Here is a 22123-nt window from a genome sequence, read left to right as displayed (position 1 = left end):
TAGTATAGGACTACCAGACATCTTTGCAACAAAGCCCTGGAAAATAAGGGCATCTTGTTGTCTAATAAAGTCACGGCTGTAGTCCAAAGCATTTGATTACCAAATGGCTCTAATGTGAAGGCAACACTGCATATGATTACAGTTCAAACATTACATCATAAATGCAAAATATACAATAAACGTAAGGTGTGGTGGTAATGTATAGGTTCAAGACTGCAACTGATAAATGTGACATATGGATGACAAGTGAATAGTGAGGAACTATTCTGAGGCCCATTAGCAAATATAAAAAAAGGATTAAAAAGTCCCACCCAGATTCAATGTAACCACCAAGAACAAGTCGCAAGTTTAATTTGAATATAAAATACTGGTATGAAGTACAAATTCAATATTGAAAAATGGGACAATAAAATAAATTAAAAAACAGACCAACAGAGAGCATGATGGAAAAGATGAACTGTTAAAAGAAACTGTTAAACAGAAACTAAGAGTCAGATTTGATTAAATGACCAAAGTAGGCTGTTATCGTTTTTAGTTTGTTGTTGAGAAAGTTTTGTTCCACCTCCACTCTTCCTCCAGGACCAGCCAGAGAGGCAATCTAAAACAAAAATGACATATTATACTGTTATAAACCATATTGAATCGTATGTCAATAAAACATGACCTGAACTGGCAAGTCCACAAATATATTATTGCTTAAAGAACCCTAAAAGTATTTCTTAAGGAGAACAGAATGTATTGCATTGTGTGTGTGTGTGAGTGTCAATGTGAGTGTGAGTGCGAGAGAGTCAATGGCCAACATTTCATAGATCTTGAACATTAGCAAAGACCTTTTTTTTTAATTATGGTCTTTGCTGTAAGCCGAGGTAAAGTCATGCAGGCCCTTTACACAGACACAGGTGGCCAGTATACGGTCTACATACAGGCCGTGTGCGTGACCACAGAAGTCAGCTGACAAAACCATGGAGGGTGAAATGACATTAACATGAGTGTGCAAACACACACCCACCCACACACACACACACACGCCACACACACACACACACACACACACACACACACACACACACACTCTGAAAGGAAGCAAAGGTATAATTCACACGGTTTACTTTTTCAGCCATTGAAAGCTGCACATCCTATCTATGGGAATCGAGGACCTCTCTGTGCTGTATGAACTGAGAGAAATAAGCTCAAACATGTTCAAAAGTTCAAACATGGAATTTGCTTGTTTAACTAACAATGTAACCAATGAACAGACTAGATACGGTTTCTGATGCGAAAAGATAACACGCATATCAAGGTAAATGAGCCACTGTATTAATCTGATGTAGACAGTCACCTAACACACTGTAGAATATAGGCCTACCTCTACCCACAGCTCTCTTATGGCTACGCTGCAGAGCTCAGACTGCTGTGAACTGACTACAGGAACACAACCAGCACCAGGCCTCACCTCAGAGGTGCGAAAACCACAGACACAGATACAGATACACACACACGCTACACACATGCTACACACACAGCGAATCAATCAGTGTGAGTGAGAGAGTCAATGGTCAACATTTCATAGATCTTGAACATTAGCAAAGACCTTTTTTTTATTAAATTGTCTTTGCTGTAAGCCGAGGTAAAGTCATGCAGGCCCTTTACACAGACACAGGTGGCCAGTATACGGTCTACATACAGACCACAGTGTGCATGACCACAGAAGTCAGCTGACGAAACCATGGAGGGTGAAATGACATTAACGTAAGCGTGCAAACACACACCCACACACACACACACAAGAGCATGGTAATAAGTGTGATGCACACAGAATTCCCAGAATGCTTTTGAAAATAGAGGAAGTTTGTAACTCACTTGCTCCATGTCGGCGTTTCGAGGGAGAAAATACACAATATTCTCAGATATCAACTTCGACAACCTGAAAATTTCAAATGTAGAGACAGTTAAGGAAAAAAGACATGAAAAGCCAGCGATGCTCAATCAACAAGAGCAGCAAGAAGGACAACAAAAGGGTTCTATTCCTAAACCGATCCACTGAACACTGCTGACTACATGGAACCGACGGAACACTGACATCTGAGAAACACATCGAAGAACCCTGAACGGTGCGAAGAGAATCAAAATAAAAGGATATCCGTCCGGCGACATCATGGTCTTGATGTCGAACACGTCTGCGCTGAGGTACTCTGGGCCGCCCCATGGCGGACTGAGGAAGACCACGTCGGCCTGGAGGCTGGGGGCCAGCTGCATGAAGTCACCCTGCAGGAACTCGATCTGATCGGCCACCCCGTATACCTGCGCATTGTGCTGGGCCAGAGCCAGCCGGCCTCCATCAATGTCGATGGCTATCACTGAGAGAGAGAGACAGAGAGAGAGAGAGAGAGAGAGAGAGAGAGAATATGAGCTAGGTCTGAACAGACAGTAAAACAGACTACGCTTGAGGCTGACAATGTTTTGTGCATCATATGTATCTGTTTGAGGACTAGATGATACACAACCCAAATACCCCAAAGGACCACTTTCTTAGACAATTGGTCCTGGCCTGTATAAACTGTGATCTAAATTCCTTTTTTTTTTTAAAGCACAACACTGTCAAAGTGTCTTCTTTTTATATATTTTTTTTTATGAATTTGTATGCTCAACTATAAAACTAAGAAAATAAATCATTTGAAACACTGAACCGACAGTGCTAGACATCTTACAAAAACTTTCTGCAACCAGCGTGAGCCTTACCTCTTTTTCCAGTGAGGGCAAACTGAATAGCATTGCCTCCCACCCCACAGAATGCGTCGACGATCAGCTCACACTGAAAGCTGGCCTGCACCCTCAGAGCGATGTGCTCAGCAATCCTCTCTGGGGTCACGGAAAACCAGCCCTCTGTCGAAGGAGAGAAAGATATTCAGTCGATGCCTCATGGCCAAAGCACTCACCTAGACTCACACAGGGTGATGCGTCTGTAGGCAGCAGTGCTCAGGGGCTCACACCAATAGGGGGCAAGCAGTTTATCAAGGCTGAAACGGTGCCGATGCGGAATTGTAATGCAAAGCATATAATGGCCACAAGGGGGCATTGTACCTCTGCGATCCCATTTGCCACAGAGCGACCAAAGCAATTACCTCATCTGCTTGACACCATCCCCCTGGCTCCTCCCCAGTTTTTGGGTACTGTACATTGCGTCAGTATTTTGACACAGTGAAGATTGCCACCGGTGGTGTCTGGACTGATTTTACCCCTCTCTACTTGGATGAAGCAATTAAAAAAGTCTGTATTTTTACATTGCAAAAAGTATGACTTTTCAGTCATTTAGATAAATGTAATACTAACACATGAATTAATAATTAAACACTTCTCCCCAGTTATCTATTTCTTAAAGTCACATCTAGGCATGTGAAATGAAAAAAAAAAAAAAAAAACATTTCCAGCTCAGTTTCTACACTGAGACTTCTTTTTCCATTCTTTTCGGAGGTTTAATAGACCATATCCTCCTCCCCTCCTCCCCTCCTCTCCTCCGTGGAGTTCAGCGCCATCTGCTTTGGGCTACAGCAACACATTTGACGCTTTCACGCCTCCTGCATCTCCCTCTCCACCGAGAATAAAACACCTGCCCAAGTAACGCTCACTGGGCAGGAACCAAAATGTATAGTAATTCAGCCTCCAGTTTGGTCGCACCGTTTCAATCTAGCACAGCGCCGATGTTAAAATGATACCCGGAAGAACGTTATCAATGTTCATCCTTGTGAAAAAAATCACAGCCCTTGAAATCAAATTTCACCAATGCCCTGTGAATTGCACTCCCTATAAATATGTAGATGGGTAAATGTGGTAATAGATTAGTGTCAACAAACCCGACTTGGTAAGGGTCCACTGTTAAAATACTATTACTAGAGTTCTGTTATCTGTTATAGGAGAAAAATGATCTATTGGAGTACTCACTGCTAAACAGAAGTAGGAATGAATAAACCACATCTAACAGAGCACATAAAGATTAATCTATGTAAATAGCTGACCTATACAATTGTACAAAAAACGTCTACTTGGAGCACAAAGTCACTTGACTGAAATCATTTCTCAAGCCCCTAAGAGATCAGCGAGGTTAGCCCCGAATGGGCAAAAATATGACGAGCTGTTGTCTGAGAGTAGAGATGTTAATACCACTGTAGATGAGTATGAGGCTCATGACGAGCTGTTGTCTGAGAGTAGAGATGTTAATACCACTGTAGATGAGTATGAGGCTCATGACGAGCTGTTGTCTGAGAGTAGAGATGTTAATACCACTGTAGATGAGTATGAGGCTCATGACGAGCTGTTGTCTGAGAGTAGAGATGTTAATACCACTGTAGATGAGTATGAGGCTCATGACGAGCTGTTGTCTGAGAGTAGAGATGTTAATACCACTGTAGATGAGTATGAAGCTCATCACAAAAGCCCTATTGCACTACTGCCTGTTGGGCTGTCCACCCGTCCGCCCCTCTGCACTATCGCTGGTGTGAGTCTTTTAAGAGTCTTTTAGCTAACTATGGTTAGCCTAACATAACAAGAAACGTGAATTTCTTTCTTTGTTGTTTTTCAGTTGTTCAAGGTTACTTTGTGATTGATATTTCAGGGGAAAAAACAAACACATATTTGAAAGAATGTTTCAGGGTGACTCTGGACAAGTCGCAGTCGGTTTGACATTCCAACCAGCTCAAAGCTGTTATGCACTCACTCCTTTTGAGCTCCATAGACAAAATCATTTGCATTATGTACCTTTGTACTTTCCATGTTGCAAAGCAGCCCTTCTATATTACAAGGCAATATTCCTGATCGAGCATGAGTTACCCCTAGCCTCGTGTTTAGATATGACTGCACTCAGGCCGTCTGCTTCCTCATGTTACTGATGTTGAAGTCAGAGGGTCTCATGGTTATAAAATGGCTGTTTAAAGCTACTCATGCAGCACGGTCAGCACTGCTCAGAAATGTAACTCTGTGCCTTCTCTCATTACACCACTCCTACACACTGGGAAAAACAGTGGTGAAAGAAAAGAAAAAAGAGAGAGAGAGAGAGACCATGAAAACGACTAGCATCTCTGTTGGTATGAATAAGTGAGTAGTTATGAAGGCTCAGATCTCCCTTTTTCAAACAGAATTTCAAATGCTCTGAGAATGACTTATACTGTGAGAGAGAGATAGAGACAGAAAAATTCATTAAAAACACATTAGGCTTAACATGGAGGAGAATCCAGACAGAGATTCCTGGGAAAATATTTCATGGTACTGATTTGCAGACACATCAGGGTATCTGTGTGATTTGTTTCACATGCCCTAATCTCTTACAAATAAGCAAAGCCTAAAGACATGATCAAAACAATGATCTTACATTATTGCTCATATTATTATTAGATTATTTATAAGGCTTCACCCTCTCTGCATATAGATTATGACATATAACTGACTACCAACTATATACACCACTCAGCAATTCAGTTGAGTCAAAAACACAAATGAAGTTGTTTTTTGAATACACTGAATACAAAACAAGGCCTGTACAAGAAAAGACAACATAGGAGACAGAAGACCAATGTTGCACATTTACAGTATTACTGCTGGACGTCAACCAAGACCGCTCAGCTATCTGACAAGAACAAAGTTTTGTACACTTAATTTTTTATATAAAACTGCAATATGTGTATTAGAACTTTTGTTTCTGAATATGAACAAGGTCTAGATCATAGTTCAGTACAGAAGTGAACTATCAAATGACATTTATCAAAAAAACATCTTGGACCACTAGAATAGATAAATTCACCTCTTATGCCTGGATGAAGCTTAACTTGGTAGTAGTTTTTAGCAGTATCTATTAGTAGCGAATTTGCAACCTCACCACTAGATTTCACTCAAAACTACACACTGTACCTTTAAAATCATCAGAGAACAGCTCCACAGAGGGCAGTATATGACCCCTACTCTGGAGGTCACTGTTCCCCCACTGCATCAGAGAAGAAAAGAAGCAAGAACACCGAAAAACATCTTCCAGAAAAGAGACGCTGACTCCAGTGGGAATGTGCTGTCATGCAAGGGCCGAAAGAGCGAGCGTTCACTGATGTCAGCACATTTCTCCCCCACAGACAGCAAGACAGGACACACACACACACACACACACACACACACACACACACACACACACACACACACACACACACACACACACACACACACACACACACACACACACACACACACACACACACACAACGTGCCTGCCAACAAGCCAACAAGCCAACAAGCCAGGCTCTCTCAGACCCGTCCTAACACATGCGGCCGCCTCACTCTGACAACAACATTATGTTGAGCCTCTCCCTTTCGGAAACGGCACCATTTACATTTACCCTGACGTACCCTTCAGAGTTCTGATACACAGGTACGTTGTTTTGGTCAAATTGAATATAAAAAAAACTATTAATCAAGCATATATCTGACATCTTGCGGAGAGGATTCTGAACACAATATGTCAGCAATTTATTTTCACTCCTTCTATCTAAAACTTCACCAGTAATGTCAACAGGGTCAAGGAAGTAACACGTACATGACAACGCAGAACATTTACCACTGGTGGACCACAGGACCTTTCTTAGAAGGTCAACTGCACTATGAAGCTTTCTCTTCCAGGTAAAACCATGTTAGCAGGGACATTTTCACTGCATTTACTGTGGTGTAGGAAACCCCTATTAGAATTGCTATGTAGACCAAAGTAAGCACACAAAACATGAGAACAGCTTGTGGTATAACATCTTGTAGGGAACAACAAAGTCACAGGCTTTAAGAGGACAGCATCAACTTTAGCTGCGTGTTCTCCTTTTTGTCATCACCAAAACCACTCCCCTTTTTGTCATCACCAAAACCACTCCCCAAATCTTTTTTAGAATCCAGAATTTTCAGAAGACGGTTTTGAGATGATCTCTTTAGGGTAGAAAACTGTAGCTCCCTAGTTAAAAAGCTGGTGCCACCGAGCTAGGCCAGGGTGTAAGTGCAATACCAAGGCAAGAGACGACTCACCGTGGTCCAGCTTGATGCCTTCATCAAACCTGGCGAACAGCCGGTAGCGCTGAGCCCAGTACTTGGCTAGTTCCGGTTCTGCTGCAATCTCAGGAGGCATGTCAGCATCTGCCCGTCTTTTCCTCGCCTTCCTCTTTTTCTTTTTATTAGGCTTCACTTTCTCCGCTGTGGAAATGTAGGTCAAGGTGATGAAAAAATACAAAGCTCACATGAACACAAAAAATACAGAGCAAATCCATTTTGGATTAATCTTGTTTGGATATATATGTGTAGGTCTCCTCTCAGGCCTCGAAGGACTTGAACAGTCATTCAATGGGAAACACCATTTGCTAGGCAGGCTGCTGCAGATTGAGTTCCTAGCTTGAGGGCACCCCTGACATGCAAAAAAAGGATGCCAGGATCTCTCCAGAAACCCTGGTAACCCTAGATGGCTGGTCCACCTCATTCAGGCCTTGCCAAGCTCTCAAACAGTATAGCATTTCAGAGTAAGGTGAAACTTACCACCGCCAGGAGTGCCCCACTCTTCTTCACTGTTGGCAGCAGGATCAGGGAGTAGGTAATCTGGGATGTCCAGGCTGTAGAACTCTCTCATGGGCTGGGCGTTCTCATCTCTCTGCATCCTGCCTTCAACCACCCCCGCTTCTTCTTCTTCCTCCTCCTCCTCCTCCTCTTCCTCTTCCGCCGCCTCCTCCTCCTCCTCCTGTTCTGGTTCACTGAAGTTCTGAATGGTCTTGTGAAGATGTGGGTCAGAGTGGCTGTCTTCCAGCCTTGAGCTGGGGGCATTGTGCTGTTGCTCTTCCCCAGGATGTTGAGCCGGAGGGGGGCAGGGGGCAGGATGCTGCTGGAGCTCCTCGGGTAGAGCTTCAGGTTTTGAGGAAACTCTGTTATCTTCTTCAGTTCCACTCTGAACTAGTTTTAAGAAGTTCTGAACCTGAAACATAAATTGAGAGAGACCGAGAGAGAGAGAGAAGCTAAATATTATTCTCACAAAAATTCAACATGAGAATGAATGAGAGAAAGGATCATGTTTCTATTCTGAAAAGATAATAGCTCTCCCGGGAAACTATTCTTACACCAGATGATTAATTTGATGCCCATGTTCTACACAATTCCTACACAGCCGCAATTTGATTTCACTTGAGCTTAGTAGAATCACTTCTTAGTATTAAACCCCAGTTAAACACCTGACAAATATGAAAAGTATGTTAATAACAAATGTGTGATCAATCTTTACCTAAACATTTAAATAAACCTCCCCCCGGAAAGGTAGCATCCATTTACCCTCATCCTTCACTGAGAAGACAAGGTGGCCTTTCATTATTTTTTTTTACTCCTCTGGTGTGAATAATGTGTTTTTAAAGACCAGGTAGCTGACTACATTCTGACAGCTCTGACCAATGTAGCCAAGGTGTTTTGAGAAACAAAGTGTCTTTGGGACTCTGGGCTCCGGAATCAATAACTTCAACACGCCCGACTGTGTTAACCAATCACAGCAGACCGTTAGAGATGGGTATCCCTGTCAGCCAATTATTTTGCAAGTGCACCGCATATTAAAATAGCACTGGGTTTTGCAGTAAATAACTAAATCTTTTGGAAGTTTGCAAGAAATGCTGACATCGCCTCCAGCAGCTTAAAGCACTGGTGTGTTTGTACAATCCTGTCTGATATTTGTTAGGTGATGGGTCTCCCCATTCAATGGAGCAGTGCGTGGAGCAGATGCAGTGTGACAGGCTGTGGGAGTGATAGTGGGAGAGCAGCTGTGTGAGTAGAGGCAGTTGGCTTCTCTCCCACTCCACTGCCCATCCACTCCTCCTGGAGGGGGGGGGGCACACACAGGCCTTAACGTCTCTGACGCTCAAGTTGTCTTCAAGGCAGCCCCATGGGCTACTGTTTGACGCACTGGTCTCCGTGCACAAACGGCAACAAACACACACACACACACACACACACACACGAATATTGTGTACAACACTGACACAGCATTTCATCTAAATTTGACACACGCCCTTACACACAGACAGACACATGTGAGCAATTAGACCTGCGAGCAACATACCGAATGTTGATGATGACTGGTGAGACACCGTTCAGACAATTACAACTAAAAGCACACACATTCTGCTTGAATGTTCTGTTCTGACTGTCATGACAGCGCAACCAAACACTTGCCCTCTCAAATTTAACTGAATAGAACAGAATAAAAACAAGAGACTTAATCACATCTAACATTGAACCTGCGAATTGACCTGATTGTTGTACTGTTTATATAAATACAACAAACACAATAAAAAGACAGAAAAACAATAATAAAAACATAGAGTCATAGTTTAAATCATTGAGCATCAGGACTTACTTTATGCAAGGCCTTGCTCCTGGAGGGTGGGCAGGCCTCTCCTGCCTCGGGGAAGTAGGTGTGCTTGTTGATCTTACAGGCTGCTTTCTTCCTCCTGGGATGCTTCCTGCTTCCCTCCGTCTTCCAGCCTGCATGGCCTTCCTGGCCTCGTTTGAACTTCAGCACGCTCTCAAACCTAATTCACAGAGAGAGAAAGAGAGAGAGAGAGAGAGAGAGAGAGAGAGAGAGAGGTGGGGGAGAGAGAGAGAGGTGGGAGAGAGAGAGAGAGAGAGAGGTGGGAGAGAGAGAGGTGGGAGAGAGTGAGAGAGAGAGAGAGAGGTGGGAGAAAGAGAGAGAGGTGGGAGAAAGAGAGAGAGGGAGAGAGAGAGAGAGAGAGAGAGGTGGGGAGAGATAGAGAGAGAGGTGGGGAGGGATAGAGAGAGAGAGTGAGAAATTAAAGAAAGGCTGGAGGGTAGAGCCATTATTCCCAAAGCCTGCCACATGGAATCCCACAATCCCAAATACTCATGGAGGGGAGGGAGAGTGTGTGAGAGTGTGTGCCGTTCCTCCGCTGGTTGGCGTTACCTGTGCTCTGCGCTGCGTTTCAGACCCAGCAGGGCCCAGGCCTCCTCGGCCGTCGCGGGGGGATTCTCCTCCACGTCCAGCTCATGGCTGTGGGAGGATTACAATCAGTTTACCAGGCTGAGACAAACACACACGGCTACACAACTCACATCAATCAAAGAACTCCCTATTGAAGTGTATGGATGTAGAAAAGGGAAGAAGATCATGTGCGTGAGTGAATAAAAACTCTTCGATTGAGCATCACAGAAATGCACCTAGATAATTATGAAAGTGGATCACCAAGAAAGATCTTATGAAATGCAGTTGTGAGGGGACGACTTCTCTTCTCTCCTGCTAACCAACCTCCTCTTCAGTTTGGCACATTTGCTCTCTGGAGGATCATCATCACCGTCTCCATCCTCGCCGTTTGGTGGATGTGGCGTTCGCGGTGCTGGGCGGTCAGATGAATGACTCGAGTGTCCTTGGCGGTCTGCAACAGCACAGCGTGTTCTAGAGTTAACATTAGTCTCCATCTCACCAGTGCAACATACATTTAGACCGTTTTTTTTTTTTTCAATGGAATGGAAGCATGGACCGTGAGGAGCCGGTCTGTATTGCAAAGCATCAGGTTTCACAAACAGAAGGAAAATGTATACCAATTCATGAGGTTGCCATCTTCGCCTTACAAACACATGCTCACAACACCCTCCCACACACACACACACACACACACACACACACAGAGAGGGACTCATCAAAAATACATGGGCTTGTGTCACATCTCTCTTTCGTTCAAAGGCAGACATTGTTTGATGTGGAGCTTAAACTATGCTGACAGAACCGAGCTTGACTGGAAGGGAAAAAAACACACACACTTGGGGGTGGGGGGCATGAAAAACAAGTGCAAGAACATATTAATGCTACTTAATGGCTTACAACCAGGTAATACTACACCTGTCACTGGTGGCTACTGATTATTGTCAGAAGTACTGACGTCCTAAGATAGTTCTATTTGGAAGTCCTTTGAGAGTAGCCTGTCTCAACTGATTGAATATTAAAGTATGTCTTTATGAATCTGTATAAATTATGAATAACATCAACACTGTGAAAATGTGCTCTAATAATTCTTCAGCAAAATAAAAAGGCTGGTGTTTTGGACATTTGTCAGAGTCTGTGCAATGCACTGGAAGAATACCAATTACACAAGCATTTATGAAGACTATGGATGCAATATTAATGTCACAACACCACAAAAACACTGATGATGACTTCCATCAATTCTGTAGCAAAAATATTTCACTCTGTCCTGAATTTGTCATAAATAAATAACAAAGGAAACAAACTTTGGCTGTAAATCAAGGCCATGGCTCAGAGACCTGTGTCCTTTTAGAGCACCAACTCCCCATCAACTGTCTGTACACTTCAGACTGAAGAGCCAGGCGAGGAAAAATTACTAGTCTAAATAGGACACTAGGCCACCACATATGGCACGGAGACAATGAGTTATCAGCAGTGCTCCGTCCACCTCCAATGGAGAAAACACAGACTAAACACAGACTAAACACGGACTTCATCCGAGATGGCTGCAAACAGCTCAGGCTATGAAGGAGAAGGCACACTCCACCCAGTGAACCTCACAAATATTCCATTACGAAGCAGTTGGCATCCAGCAAGAACGACATCAGTACAAATCTTGTAATGATAAAATCGAACATGTAACTAACTTACTGGTTATGCTTTAGCGCATATTATTCTATGAAACAATTCTCAAAAACTCGTTTTTTTTTTTTAACATTCACATGGGATTCTGTTTTGTCATATGACTTATTTTAGTTGTTTTATGTTATATCATTCAGTACTAGAAACATACCTCTACTATCTTTTGCAGTAGTCCAGTAGGTTCTAAAAGTTAACCTGTTATAGATTTAGATATGTAAAAGAGACTAACAGCCAACAGATTCTCCACTGACAAAAGCAAGCTAACTGATGGAGCTCTGCTTTACATTTGGCAACCAGTGCTGTGGAGGCAGTTACATTTAGATACATTTTATGACCTTGAGCACAAAACTACACGGTGAGGAGCCTTGGTGGCTAGAGGGATCAACAAGTGGATGTACCTCCCCTTTAAATGACTATACTATCAAAAGGAATTTTTGAGAAGGTTAAAACTAGCCATCTGCCAAACAGTGCAGCTTGGATTTTTCTCTCAGGGATGCTTTTGTGGAGGACACCACATCTGTACTCACCTGTTGCCTCAGGACCGCCACTGCTTGATACAGACTGGCTCTTGTCATCACCCCTGTCCTTGGCGCACTCGTCTCCTGAGGGCATCCTACCCTGTCTGACATCCCCGCCCGTCTGCCCCACCTGTAAGCTCAGCCCCCCCACCAGCTGTGTCACATCTCCCATACCTAGATCTCCCTGCTCTAAACCACTGCAACAAGTGTCCCCAGTGTCCTGGCCTAAAGGCTCCAGCCCTTCAATCGCGGCTTCTGCTTCGGCTGCTAGCTGCTCTCCATCCAGTGGAGGTTCACTGGCAGAAGGCACAGCGCTGCAGGAGTCCCCCTCCGCAGTCCAGCCCTGAGCAGCCCAGTAGCAGAACTGTTCCCAGTAGTAGAGGTAGGTCTGGCTGGTGTGCAGCTCCCACTCCTCCCTCGTTTCGGGGCAGTCCCAGGGGCCCACTGCTGGGGAGCCGTCGCTCTCTGGGTGCTTCTCCAGCCAGCTCTGCCAGAGCAGGCCCTCCCCCTGCCCAGCCCAGTACTTCTCCCAGGCTTCCAGGTTCACTGGACTCTCGGACTCTTCGGGAGCATCAGAAAGAGCAAGGGTCTCGACACGATCCTCAACACAGAGTTTGGGGTCCTCGGGTTCAGACTGAGCATCAGAGAGAGCACGGGTCTCAAGACAATCCTCAACACAGACTTCGGGGTCCTCGGGTTCAGACTGGACATCAGAGAGCACTTCTGGCTGGCTGGCAGGCATTGACTTCCGAACATGTTTTCTCCCCTGAAATGCAAGGTGTTCAAACAAATTCTCTTCAGCAAGCGCCATTTATAAATATCCACAATAAATAAATTCCCATGAATGAAAATATAAGTCCATGAAAGAGGCTAGGCTTGGCTATATTGATGAATGTGTCAATCTATAAGGAATTCAATAAAAACATATTAAAAAAAATCTCCAAAGCTGTCTTGAAAACTTACTTTTCCTTTCTTGGCAGAAGAGGTGCCAAACTCAACTGGAAGTCCCATGCTTGCCATAAGTTTGCTCTCCTCGTCCATTTCATTGCTTCCCTCACCCTCTGACAAATCCTCATGGACGGAGGATTCTCCATCATAATCCTCGGGGTCTGGAAGAAAAACAATGCAGAAAATCTTAGCTCTTCGACACATCTGAATAAAACTGGTTTATTTCAAGTAATTTACTAAATATGCACAATACATATTTGGACATACATGCATACCATCACCGCGCAGCTTGGAGATATGTGAACACATACCTTCAAATGTATCGTCAATCAAGTCTTCTTGGATAGACTTGAAATCTGAACGGTACAATTCTCGGTCACTGAAAGCAGGACAAGAAATCTCAACACCGTTGTAATGTAGTCACATAAGGTGCGTTACTTATACAGCTCAGATCAAGGAATGGGGGTTTTGCAAGACAAAAATTCAACTTACTTTACAAACGCTCTTGAGCATAAACAATGTATAGACTTGACCTCCTCTGAATCATGGTGGAAAAATATGTCAGCTACTGCCACTACATCCCATTTTCTACAGTAAATCATGCTGCAACACCAGAAAGTCTAATCCAGAGTCGGTAATTTGACACATTCATAAAAGAGGAGGTTGACTGAGACCCTGTATTCACCAAAACACCAATACTCCAACCTCATTCAGATAACAAAGATTGTGTAGAGTTGTTGGGCATCCCTAACTTAAGCAAACGTTCAGTCTACTTTGCAACCCAGTTATTTCTTCACATGCAACACCAAGAAACGGAAGTTGCGTATATAATAATATATGCGTCTGTTTCCTGTTTGTGTCACATGCATAGAGAACCGACTAATAAACCAGGGAAATAGGAGAAAATTGCCGTTGACGTTGACTGTCTAATAAACGGAGAACGACTTCGCCACGACAGCAATATGTATGTAAATTCTATACATAGATAGTCATATGTACGTGCTGCTCTGACTGTCACATATATATAAACGTTATTTTGATGGCATATTGATCTCCACCTTTTCATGGATGTGGCACTCCTGCAAAAATGTTTCCATAGCTATGTTATGCTAGCTAGCTTGAAAGACTACTTTCAGTGTTTTTGGGTTAGGTAACTGTTGGCTGGAGTTAGCAGTGGGGAATTATATCGGATGACAGGTACCTAGGCTAGCCATCTACTAATGTTACCGAGCACAAAATGCGATTGCTAGCTAGGTCATTTGCAACACACCACTGGCTGTAAGAAACTCACCAAGGTCCCTGAAAATGCTATCAGCAAACATCATTATAACATCAACATGCTGCTTATATTCTATTTTTGGTTTGTCCTTTGACAAAGGTTATGTTTGACATCCTGCGTTAGTAAGCTATCTATAGCTGGCTAGCAAATGGATATCAACGTTAGTCACGATATCTAACATTAACCTACACTTGCACACTCTAATAGTTGGCTCAGTCTAAATTTTAATTGGGATACCATGAATGCCTTCCCATTCCGCTGAAATACATTCTGACATTTTGCATCACTGCCGGTCTCAAGGTGCTTTTGGAACTGAATATTATCCCATGTCTGTCCTTCTAGGGTCAAGGTGTGAGACTGGCATGTATTGTCCAACAATACGGTCATTCCGGAAAAGGTTTGTAAACCAGATGTTAATTCTCTTAATTAAACCTGTTCACTTTTAATTCAAATGTGATAAAAGGTGTACTTAAACGTGTTGTCTATTTGGCTATATGCTTATTGAATTCCTCAAGTCATATTGGCTTAATCAGGTATGAAACCTCCTCTTATAAGATTAAATAACCAATAATAATAATGCACTAACCAATAAATATAAATAATACATCCTGCGTTTTTGTATTAAAAATGCGATCCAACCCATAACTCACCACTGACGTTGATGGGAACTTTCGATCTTTAACTTTTGCAGTAAGGATTAGGCAGACTTACCCTGATCAAGCCTATTTGGCACAGTATGTTTCCTGTTTATTACTATTAACAAAATCAGTGGTGTGGACTGTACTGTAGCTACAGCACTTTTAGTGGTCAAAGACACACTTTCCTCCCGAACCTCAAATCAGTGTTAGAACTTTCAGTAACAAATGATATCATGTTTTTTGTTGCTATGTGTTCCAAGTGTCATAAATTCATTTGTATTCGAAATCCAAACTCCGTTGACTCTGATTTGACACCATCGCCCAGCATATGGTCCGCAGAAAACACTTGTACACCTTACTTACCTCATTGTGAAATTTCAGGTCTGCCCGGTGGCAGATGGTAATCTTGCTCAACCCAGCATCTATCGGGAGCGGCTAACCGTGAAGCAGCATGTCCAATGGGAACGAATCCTGCCTGTCAGGGAATGGCACCATCGGCTTCATATCGTGTATGATTCGCGTCTGGGAGGAGTGGGCCGGGCTGGGACACCTGGAGGACTACCTCAGCTACCTGGAGTACCTAGTGTGGGTGTTCACGCCTCTGGCCATCGTCTTCATCTTACCGTTCCTCATCGTTATCCTCGTGTATCTCTCCATACTCTTCCTGCATATATACAAGCGCAAGATCCAACTCAGGGAGGCCTATTCCAACAACCTGTGGGATGGCGCAAGGAAAACCCTGGCCACTCTGTGGGATGGACACGGAGCCATATGGCATGGTATTTACTGTGTGTGTTTGTGTGTGTGTGTGTGTGTGTGTGTGTGTGTGTGTGTGTGTGTGTGTGTGTGTGTGTGTGTGTGTGTGTGTGTGTGTGTGTGTGTGAATGTGTGTACACTCATGATAACAGGACATGTTGTGATATGTAGTAGGTTCTACAAGAATAAAGACAGAAATAATCTGGATGTTATTACAGTTGACCATATTATACCATATATGTACTGTTTAAAATCCCATAACGGTCAACAGATATGTTAATGTATCACTGAGCTTCCTTATACATTTCTGAATGATTAATAATTGAATTGATCCCTCCAGGTTATGAGATACATGGATTAGAAAAGATTCCAGATGAAGGGCCTGCCCTTATAGTCTACTACCACGGGGCTATTCCCATTGATTATTATTACTTCCTGGCAAGTTTAATCATTCGAAAGGGACGGACCTGTCATTCTGTGGCAGATCACTTCTTGTTCAATGTTCCTGGTAAGTATCAAACGTCTGTCTTCTTAGAGAGTGTTGGGGATGAAATTCCAATATCCACGTGGTCCTCATAGGACAATTGTTTTCATGCATTTGTCCCGAAAATTCACTTGAATAACTTTCTTCTTGTTATCATTGCCATTACTAAGTATACATATTAATGTAGGACACTACCTAAACTTTTGGATTAATCTATTTCTAAGAAAGAATGCACAGCAATAATACATTATAGCAAGACAAGTTGAAACGATCTAGTGTCAATTTTATTGTTTTGTCGCTATATAAATTAAAGCTGTCAAAAGTGGCAAATTTCATTTAAGTGTGCATCATGCACATAATATGAATAAGAGGCAGGAGCAGTTCATGTTGGGGAAGAGAAGAACCACCTGGTTATATGGCTTTTCCATATCTACTCAAAGATTTCCACACTCATGTTAGTTTTCTCCCTCTCTGAATGAAGCATTGCCGTTTCACACCTGTGTGTTTGTGTGTGTTTGTTTATGTGTGTGTGTTTATGTGTGGGTTTGTGTGTGTGCGTTTGTGTGTGTGTTTGTGCGTTTGTGTGTGTGTTTGTGCGTGTGTTTGTGCGTGTGTGTGTGTGTGTGTGTGTGTGTGTGTGTGTGTGTGTGTGTGTGTGTGTGTGTGTGTGTGTGTGTGTGTGTGTGTGTGTGTGTGTGTGTGTGTGTGTGTGTGTGTGTTTATATGTGTGTGTGTGTCTCTGCTTTCAGGCTTCAAGTTGCTGCTGGAGGTGTTCAGCGTGATCCACGGGCCGCAGGAGGAGTGTGTGAAGGCCCTGCGCAGCGGCCACCTGCTGGGCATCTCCCCTGGCGGCGTGCGGGAGGCGCTCCTCAGTGACGAGACCTACCCCCTGATTTGGGGCAAGCGCAAGGGTTTCGCTCAAGTGGCCATCGACTCCAAAGTGGTAGGTGAAGTTCTTTACTCGTATGATTTTAACCATTTATTTTTAGAATCTGTATTTAGTTTTTTTCATTCCTGCTCTCGTTTTTCTCTCCGCAGCCAATAATTCCTATGTTTACACAGAATGTACGAGAAGGATTTCGCTCTCTAGGAACACTAAGTGAGTCAATTATCTTTCTGTCAATCACATTGTCTTTCATCATTACAAATAAATGGATTTGCACCAGAGATGATGAGTTTTCTTTTTAATGTGTGTTTCAGGATTGTTCAGATGGTTGTATGAAAGATTTCGCTTTCCCTGCGCTCCTGTGTATGGAGGTTTCCCAGTAAAATTTCGCACCTTCCTCGGTGACCCAATTCCATATGACCCCAGACTTACCGCGGCAGAGTTGGCAGAAAAGGCGAGTGGCTTTCTCTTATTTTTTGAAATTAATATAAATCAGAAATTGCTTGTGTTTTGAACATTTTTGAACATTTATGTCTTGCAGGTGCAAGAGGCTGTGCAAGCACTTATAGATCAACACCAAAAAATCCCGGGTAACATCCTTCGAGCTCTTTTAGAGCGATTCCACAGACGGACGAAAGAAGCCTAGTCACTTTCTATGTATCAGATCAATGTTAATTCAGTACTAAGAGTGGGCATCGTTACTAAGGATTGATAAGTTACTGATATGGCACAGGAGCCCTAACGTGTAGCTGTCTATGCGTCACAAACCCACATATCTAATAAGGTGTGTCTACAGACCACAATGACTGATTCTATTTGTCACATGCAGTGAAATTGAGCCTCTGCATTTGACCCATCCTTTACTAGAGCAATAAACACACACACACACACACACTAGGAGCAGGGGCCAGCAGCAGTGCCCTGCCTGGGGAGCAGTTGAGGGGTTAGGTGGGCTTAGGTGAGGGGCACTTCAGCCGTGGACCTTGAGGAAGGGGGAAGTGCTCTGTATCCACTCCCCCTGACAGACCAGGGGATCAGACTCTGGCGCCCTTTCGGTCACGAGCCCGCTTCTCTAACCTTTAGGGCCACGGCTGCCCCGAGTCTAGTGTGCATGGCCTAAGTAATTTAAGCAATCGTGTGTGTGTGTGTGTGTGTGTGTGTGTGTGTGCGCGCGCGCGCGCGCGTGCGTGTGTGTGTGTTTGTCGTCATTTGGAGATCGGTCTTTAATTTATTTGCACACTTTGATCTGTTCAGGACCACTGCCAAATCAGTTTATTTTGTGAAGAGCCTTATGTTTATTTTATAAATGTCCAACTTCAAAAAAGAGGTCAGTGTTTTTTAAATGGGTCTGTCTGAATGACTGAATTGGTGAAAAACAGACCTGTACTCTACCAGTGTGAAATGTATTGTAAAATACAGTGTACTGAGTCAACCTGTTAGTTAAATTCATGTTGAGCTTGATTCACCCCCTCCCTCCACCCCAAATAATTAAGTAATAAATGCACTATTTTATATCTGTTAGAAAGCACTCAATCTCAATGATTCCCAGTCAGGTGATGCATACAACATTTGAATACATTTATATTTTACAAAAATCAGCTGTTTGATGAGGTTTGCATGTGGTGTATTTGTAAAGTTGTCAGTTCTATAACAAATGCTACCAATTTTGTCCCCTTTTCAAAAATATTGTCACATCTGTAAATGCTTGGGAAATAACCATTTGTATCACTGTGTCACTGACTAGTGCAATACAGTGGGGAACTAGTCAACTGCCATGGTTTTATGAAGCTCTGAGCTGGCCATTGTGGCACTGTGGTACAATGATGATTCAAGTATATTCTGCTCTGCTGTCAGAATTTGCATTCCTACTGCACATTCAGAGTGCAGTGAAGTATATTCTAATGAGGGAAATGCTTTTTTAGAGAAATCCTGTTTTAAATATTTTTTGAATGAAGCCTAGCCACTTTCTGTGTTCACAATTTACTGTGAATCGCCTGGTAACAACAGTGCAGAAGACCGACTAGTAAAAGGACCACGTTAAGCAAGCTGACTCTAACACTGTTTGGCCTCTTGTGAGAAGCATATCTCCCCTCACATGCTCTGAAGGACGATGAGATGTTTGTGATTTTATTTTAAGTTATACATATGTGACTCAGAAGCACACACTCATTACACTGGCTAGATGGTCACACTTCAATGTGCATATCGTGGAGTTAACGATGTGTTTATGTACGATGAGAACTTGGTATTGGCCCCTTATGAATCTCTGCTATTTACTGAGGACCTCAGTGCATTAACTGTAAATCAAGAAATGTTGAATAATTAAAACCTATTTTTATACATCTTTTGAGTGTGTTGTTTCATTAACAGTTGTGGTGTGATGTAATGGATCAGAACATTTGTGTTAATTATAAGACAACATGTACTGGGGTATGTGCCATCACGGCTACATTATAAGACATCATGTACTGGGATATGTGCCATCACGGCTACATTATAAGACAACATGTACTGGGGTATGTGATCACGGCTACATTATAAGACAACATGTACTGGGGTATGTGATCACGGCTACATTATAAGACAACATGTACTAGGGTATGTGCCATCACGTCTACATTATAAGACATCATGTAATGGGGTACTCAGGAAAAACAACCTGGAATGTAAACTGATGGTGGCCTTCTACCGCACCACTATCGAAAGTGTACTAACCTACTGCATCTCGGCGTGGTACTCCGGTTGCACTGCAGCAGACAAGAGAGCCCTCCAAAGGGTCATCAACACAGCACAAAAAATCACTGGCTGCTCACTGCCCTCCCTGGAATCCATTGCCCGCTCCCGCTACCTTAGCAGGGCCAATAACATCTTTAAAGACTCCTCTCACCCAGGCCACCACCTGTTTACTCTCCTGCCCTCAGGCAGACGGTACAGATCCTTTAGAGCAGGGGTGTCAAACATCCGGCCCACCAGGGGGTCCAGCTCGGCCCGCCGGATGACTTTGCTAAGTGTGAAAATTACTGAAAGACATAAATTGCATTTCTATAAAAGTAGCTTTTCTTAATAAATTTCAAGGGTTGTGAATCAGAATATCTCTTAAGGATATTGAGGTTTATGAGTACAAAGGTTTTGTAATTTTTTTTAATCGATCCAGTAATTGCTTGCGAGGGAATCTGCAGAGGAGAGCCCAGGCAGATAAACAGTGGGCTGATGTCTGAGTTTTTGGTCTTTATGTTTCTAGTTTATTGTAGAAAGACCTTAAAATAGGGTTTAATCATCCAAAAACCTTCACCAATGATTTAAACATGTATGTATGTATACGTTATTATGCTATGATTTTACTGGTCTGGCCCACTTGAGATCAAAGTGGGCAGTATGTGGCCCCTTAACTAAAATTAGTTTGACACCCCTGCTTTAGACGGCCATCAGAACTCTAAATACCGACATGCACTAAACACTAAGCACTTTATTGACTACAAGTCACATACCATCTCAGTCACCTTACACATGTGCATAAACAAAGCTGTATTAATTGATGTATTTATTGAAGTACTTTAGTCTATGCCACCGCACTTTGTTCTACTCTTAATGTATATATTTATTTATTTTTGGGCTGTTCCTACTGTTTTTGGATAGTTGTAGTATTGTTATGTTATATGTTGTTGTTGTGTTATATGTTGTCCCTCGTCACACCAATAGGAGAAGTACCTAAAATTCCGTTGTATAAATACAATGACAATAAAGGCTTTTCTATTCTATTCTATTCTTTTCTATTCTATGTGCCATCACAGCTACATTATGGAAATGCTTCCCGTAGCCTGAACAATAGTTCAATCATTTGTTCAAAGTGTGTTCAAGATAAATATTGGAAATGCTGAACTGTTGATTTACCCTCCTGCAATTGCTCAAAGGCACACAGTGTTGCCAGTAGGATCCAAACTGTGTGTGTGTGGTATTGAAATGCTCAACTCCCAAGGCCATCCTATTGTAAGTTTCTTGTGCCTGAGGAGAGTGGCCCTCATTTATAAAACGTTCTTACGCACAGATTTGATCTTAGGAGTGTTCGTGCGATCAAATCCACGTCAAAGTACAGATTTATTAAAAACCATCTTTGACGTGGAAAAGTACGTATCTCGTCATTCAACTTGGCGTAAGCATGTTTCCTTGTGGCAATACTGGAGTACTGCAGGAATTCGGAACTCTCAGAGCGCCGACACGCAGTTTCGTCATCATCGTCACCACCACCGTCACCATTAGGGCTAATGGTGAAAGGCCAAATTAATGTTTCGCTCAATAAAATCACGTAAACAATTTGAATAATTCACACATGAGTGAAATCCACGTCTGAACTGTCAGACCATTATTTTAATTTTCTATATAATGCACTGAAAAAGCAATTTATTTTGCACTTTTGCAATTCCGCAAAAATAAAAAAGTTCAAAGGGACTTGACTTCTGTTCAGTGTGATCTGGTGCTTATTTTGTACATTTGTAGACATTTAAGGAATTTTGTGTTTATTGTAAAACTGATATAATATTGATATTCATACCATACCACTTAAATTAGAGATGTCAATTTAACACATTCTGAATGAATATAGTACATTAAACATGAAAAATACATTGAATCATATGGCCCTAGCATAAAAACTACATATACAGATTGTTTGTTGAACATGAAAACTGTTAGGTGAAAATTCACTCTTGTTACCTCAGGGTCCGGAGCTGCATATAAGTATATTTATCAGACAAACAACAACAATTGCAATCGGGCTCACTCACAGCACAAGGCAGAAAGTGAAGCCATGATAAACACATCACACAAGGTTTATATAGACAGAAGTTTAGCATTCAGCTGGGATAACCACGTGGTGGATCTCTGACGTCCGAGGCTCCCTGTCTTGCAACGATGGATGTTTTGCACAAGCCCCTTCTTATCACCTCTGGTCTAAACATGCTACT

The 22123-nt window shown here is 42.7% G+C and overlaps 2 protein-coding genes across 3 annotated transcripts; one reads left to right on the top strand and one right to left on the bottom strand.

The window, feature by feature from the left end:
* Nucleotides 1–323: 323 nt before the first annotated feature.
* tgs1 (trimethylguanosine synthase 1) lies at nucleotides 324–13933 on the bottom strand. Of its 2 annotated transcripts, none has more exons than XM_031562814.1 (13): nucleotides 13612–13933; nucleotides 13431–13498; nucleotides 13135–13280; nucleotides 12181–12937; nucleotides 10285–10424; nucleotides 9956–10044; nucleotides 9392–9566; nucleotides 7540–7969; nucleotides 7039–7203; nucleotides 2740–2883; nucleotides 2141–2357; nucleotides 1861–1939; nucleotides 324–598 (listed from the first exon to the last, which is right to left on the bottom strand). In XM_031562814.1, the coding sequence occupies exons 1-13, from the start codon at nucleotides 13719–13721 to the stop codon at nucleotides 485–487; spliced, it is 2634 nt and encodes an 877-aa protein (XP_031418674.1). In that variant the 5' UTR covers nucleotides 13722–13933; the 3' UTR covers nucleotides 324–484. The 2 variants fall into 2 exon arrangements, with proteins under 2 accessions (XP_031418674.1, XP_012683298.2); XM_012827844.2 differs by having other exon boundaries at nucleotides 9956–10042; nucleotides 10298–10424; nucleotides 13612–13932.
* A 36-nt stretch (nucleotides 13934–13969) lies between these two features.
* On the top strand, nucleotides 13970–19504 carry tmem68 (transmembrane protein 68). The gene is made up of 8 exons (XM_012828007.3): nucleotides 13970–14083; nucleotides 14741–14795; nucleotides 15418–15815; nucleotides 16133–16300; nucleotides 17026–17219; nucleotides 17315–17375; nucleotides 17477–17616; nucleotides 17704–19504. The coding sequence occupies exons 3-8, from the start codon at nucleotides 15488–15490 to the stop codon at nucleotides 17806–17808; spliced, it is 996 nt and encodes a 331-aa protein (XP_012683461.1). The 5' UTR covers nucleotides 13970–14083; nucleotides 14741–14795; nucleotides 15418–15487; the 3' UTR covers nucleotides 17809–19504.
* Nucleotides 19505–22123: the final 2619 nt, after the last annotated feature.

This window comes from Clupea harengus, chromosome 25 (genome assembly GCF_900700415.2).
Source record: "Clupea harengus chromosome 25, Ch_v2.0.2, whole genome shotgun sequence".
NCBI classification, from domain to species: domain Eukaryota; kingdom Metazoa; phylum Chordata; class Actinopteri; order Clupeiformes; family Clupeidae; genus Clupea; species Clupea harengus.
Note: the sequence above shows the minus strand (reverse complement) of the source record. Positions and strands in the feature narration are given on the sequence as shown.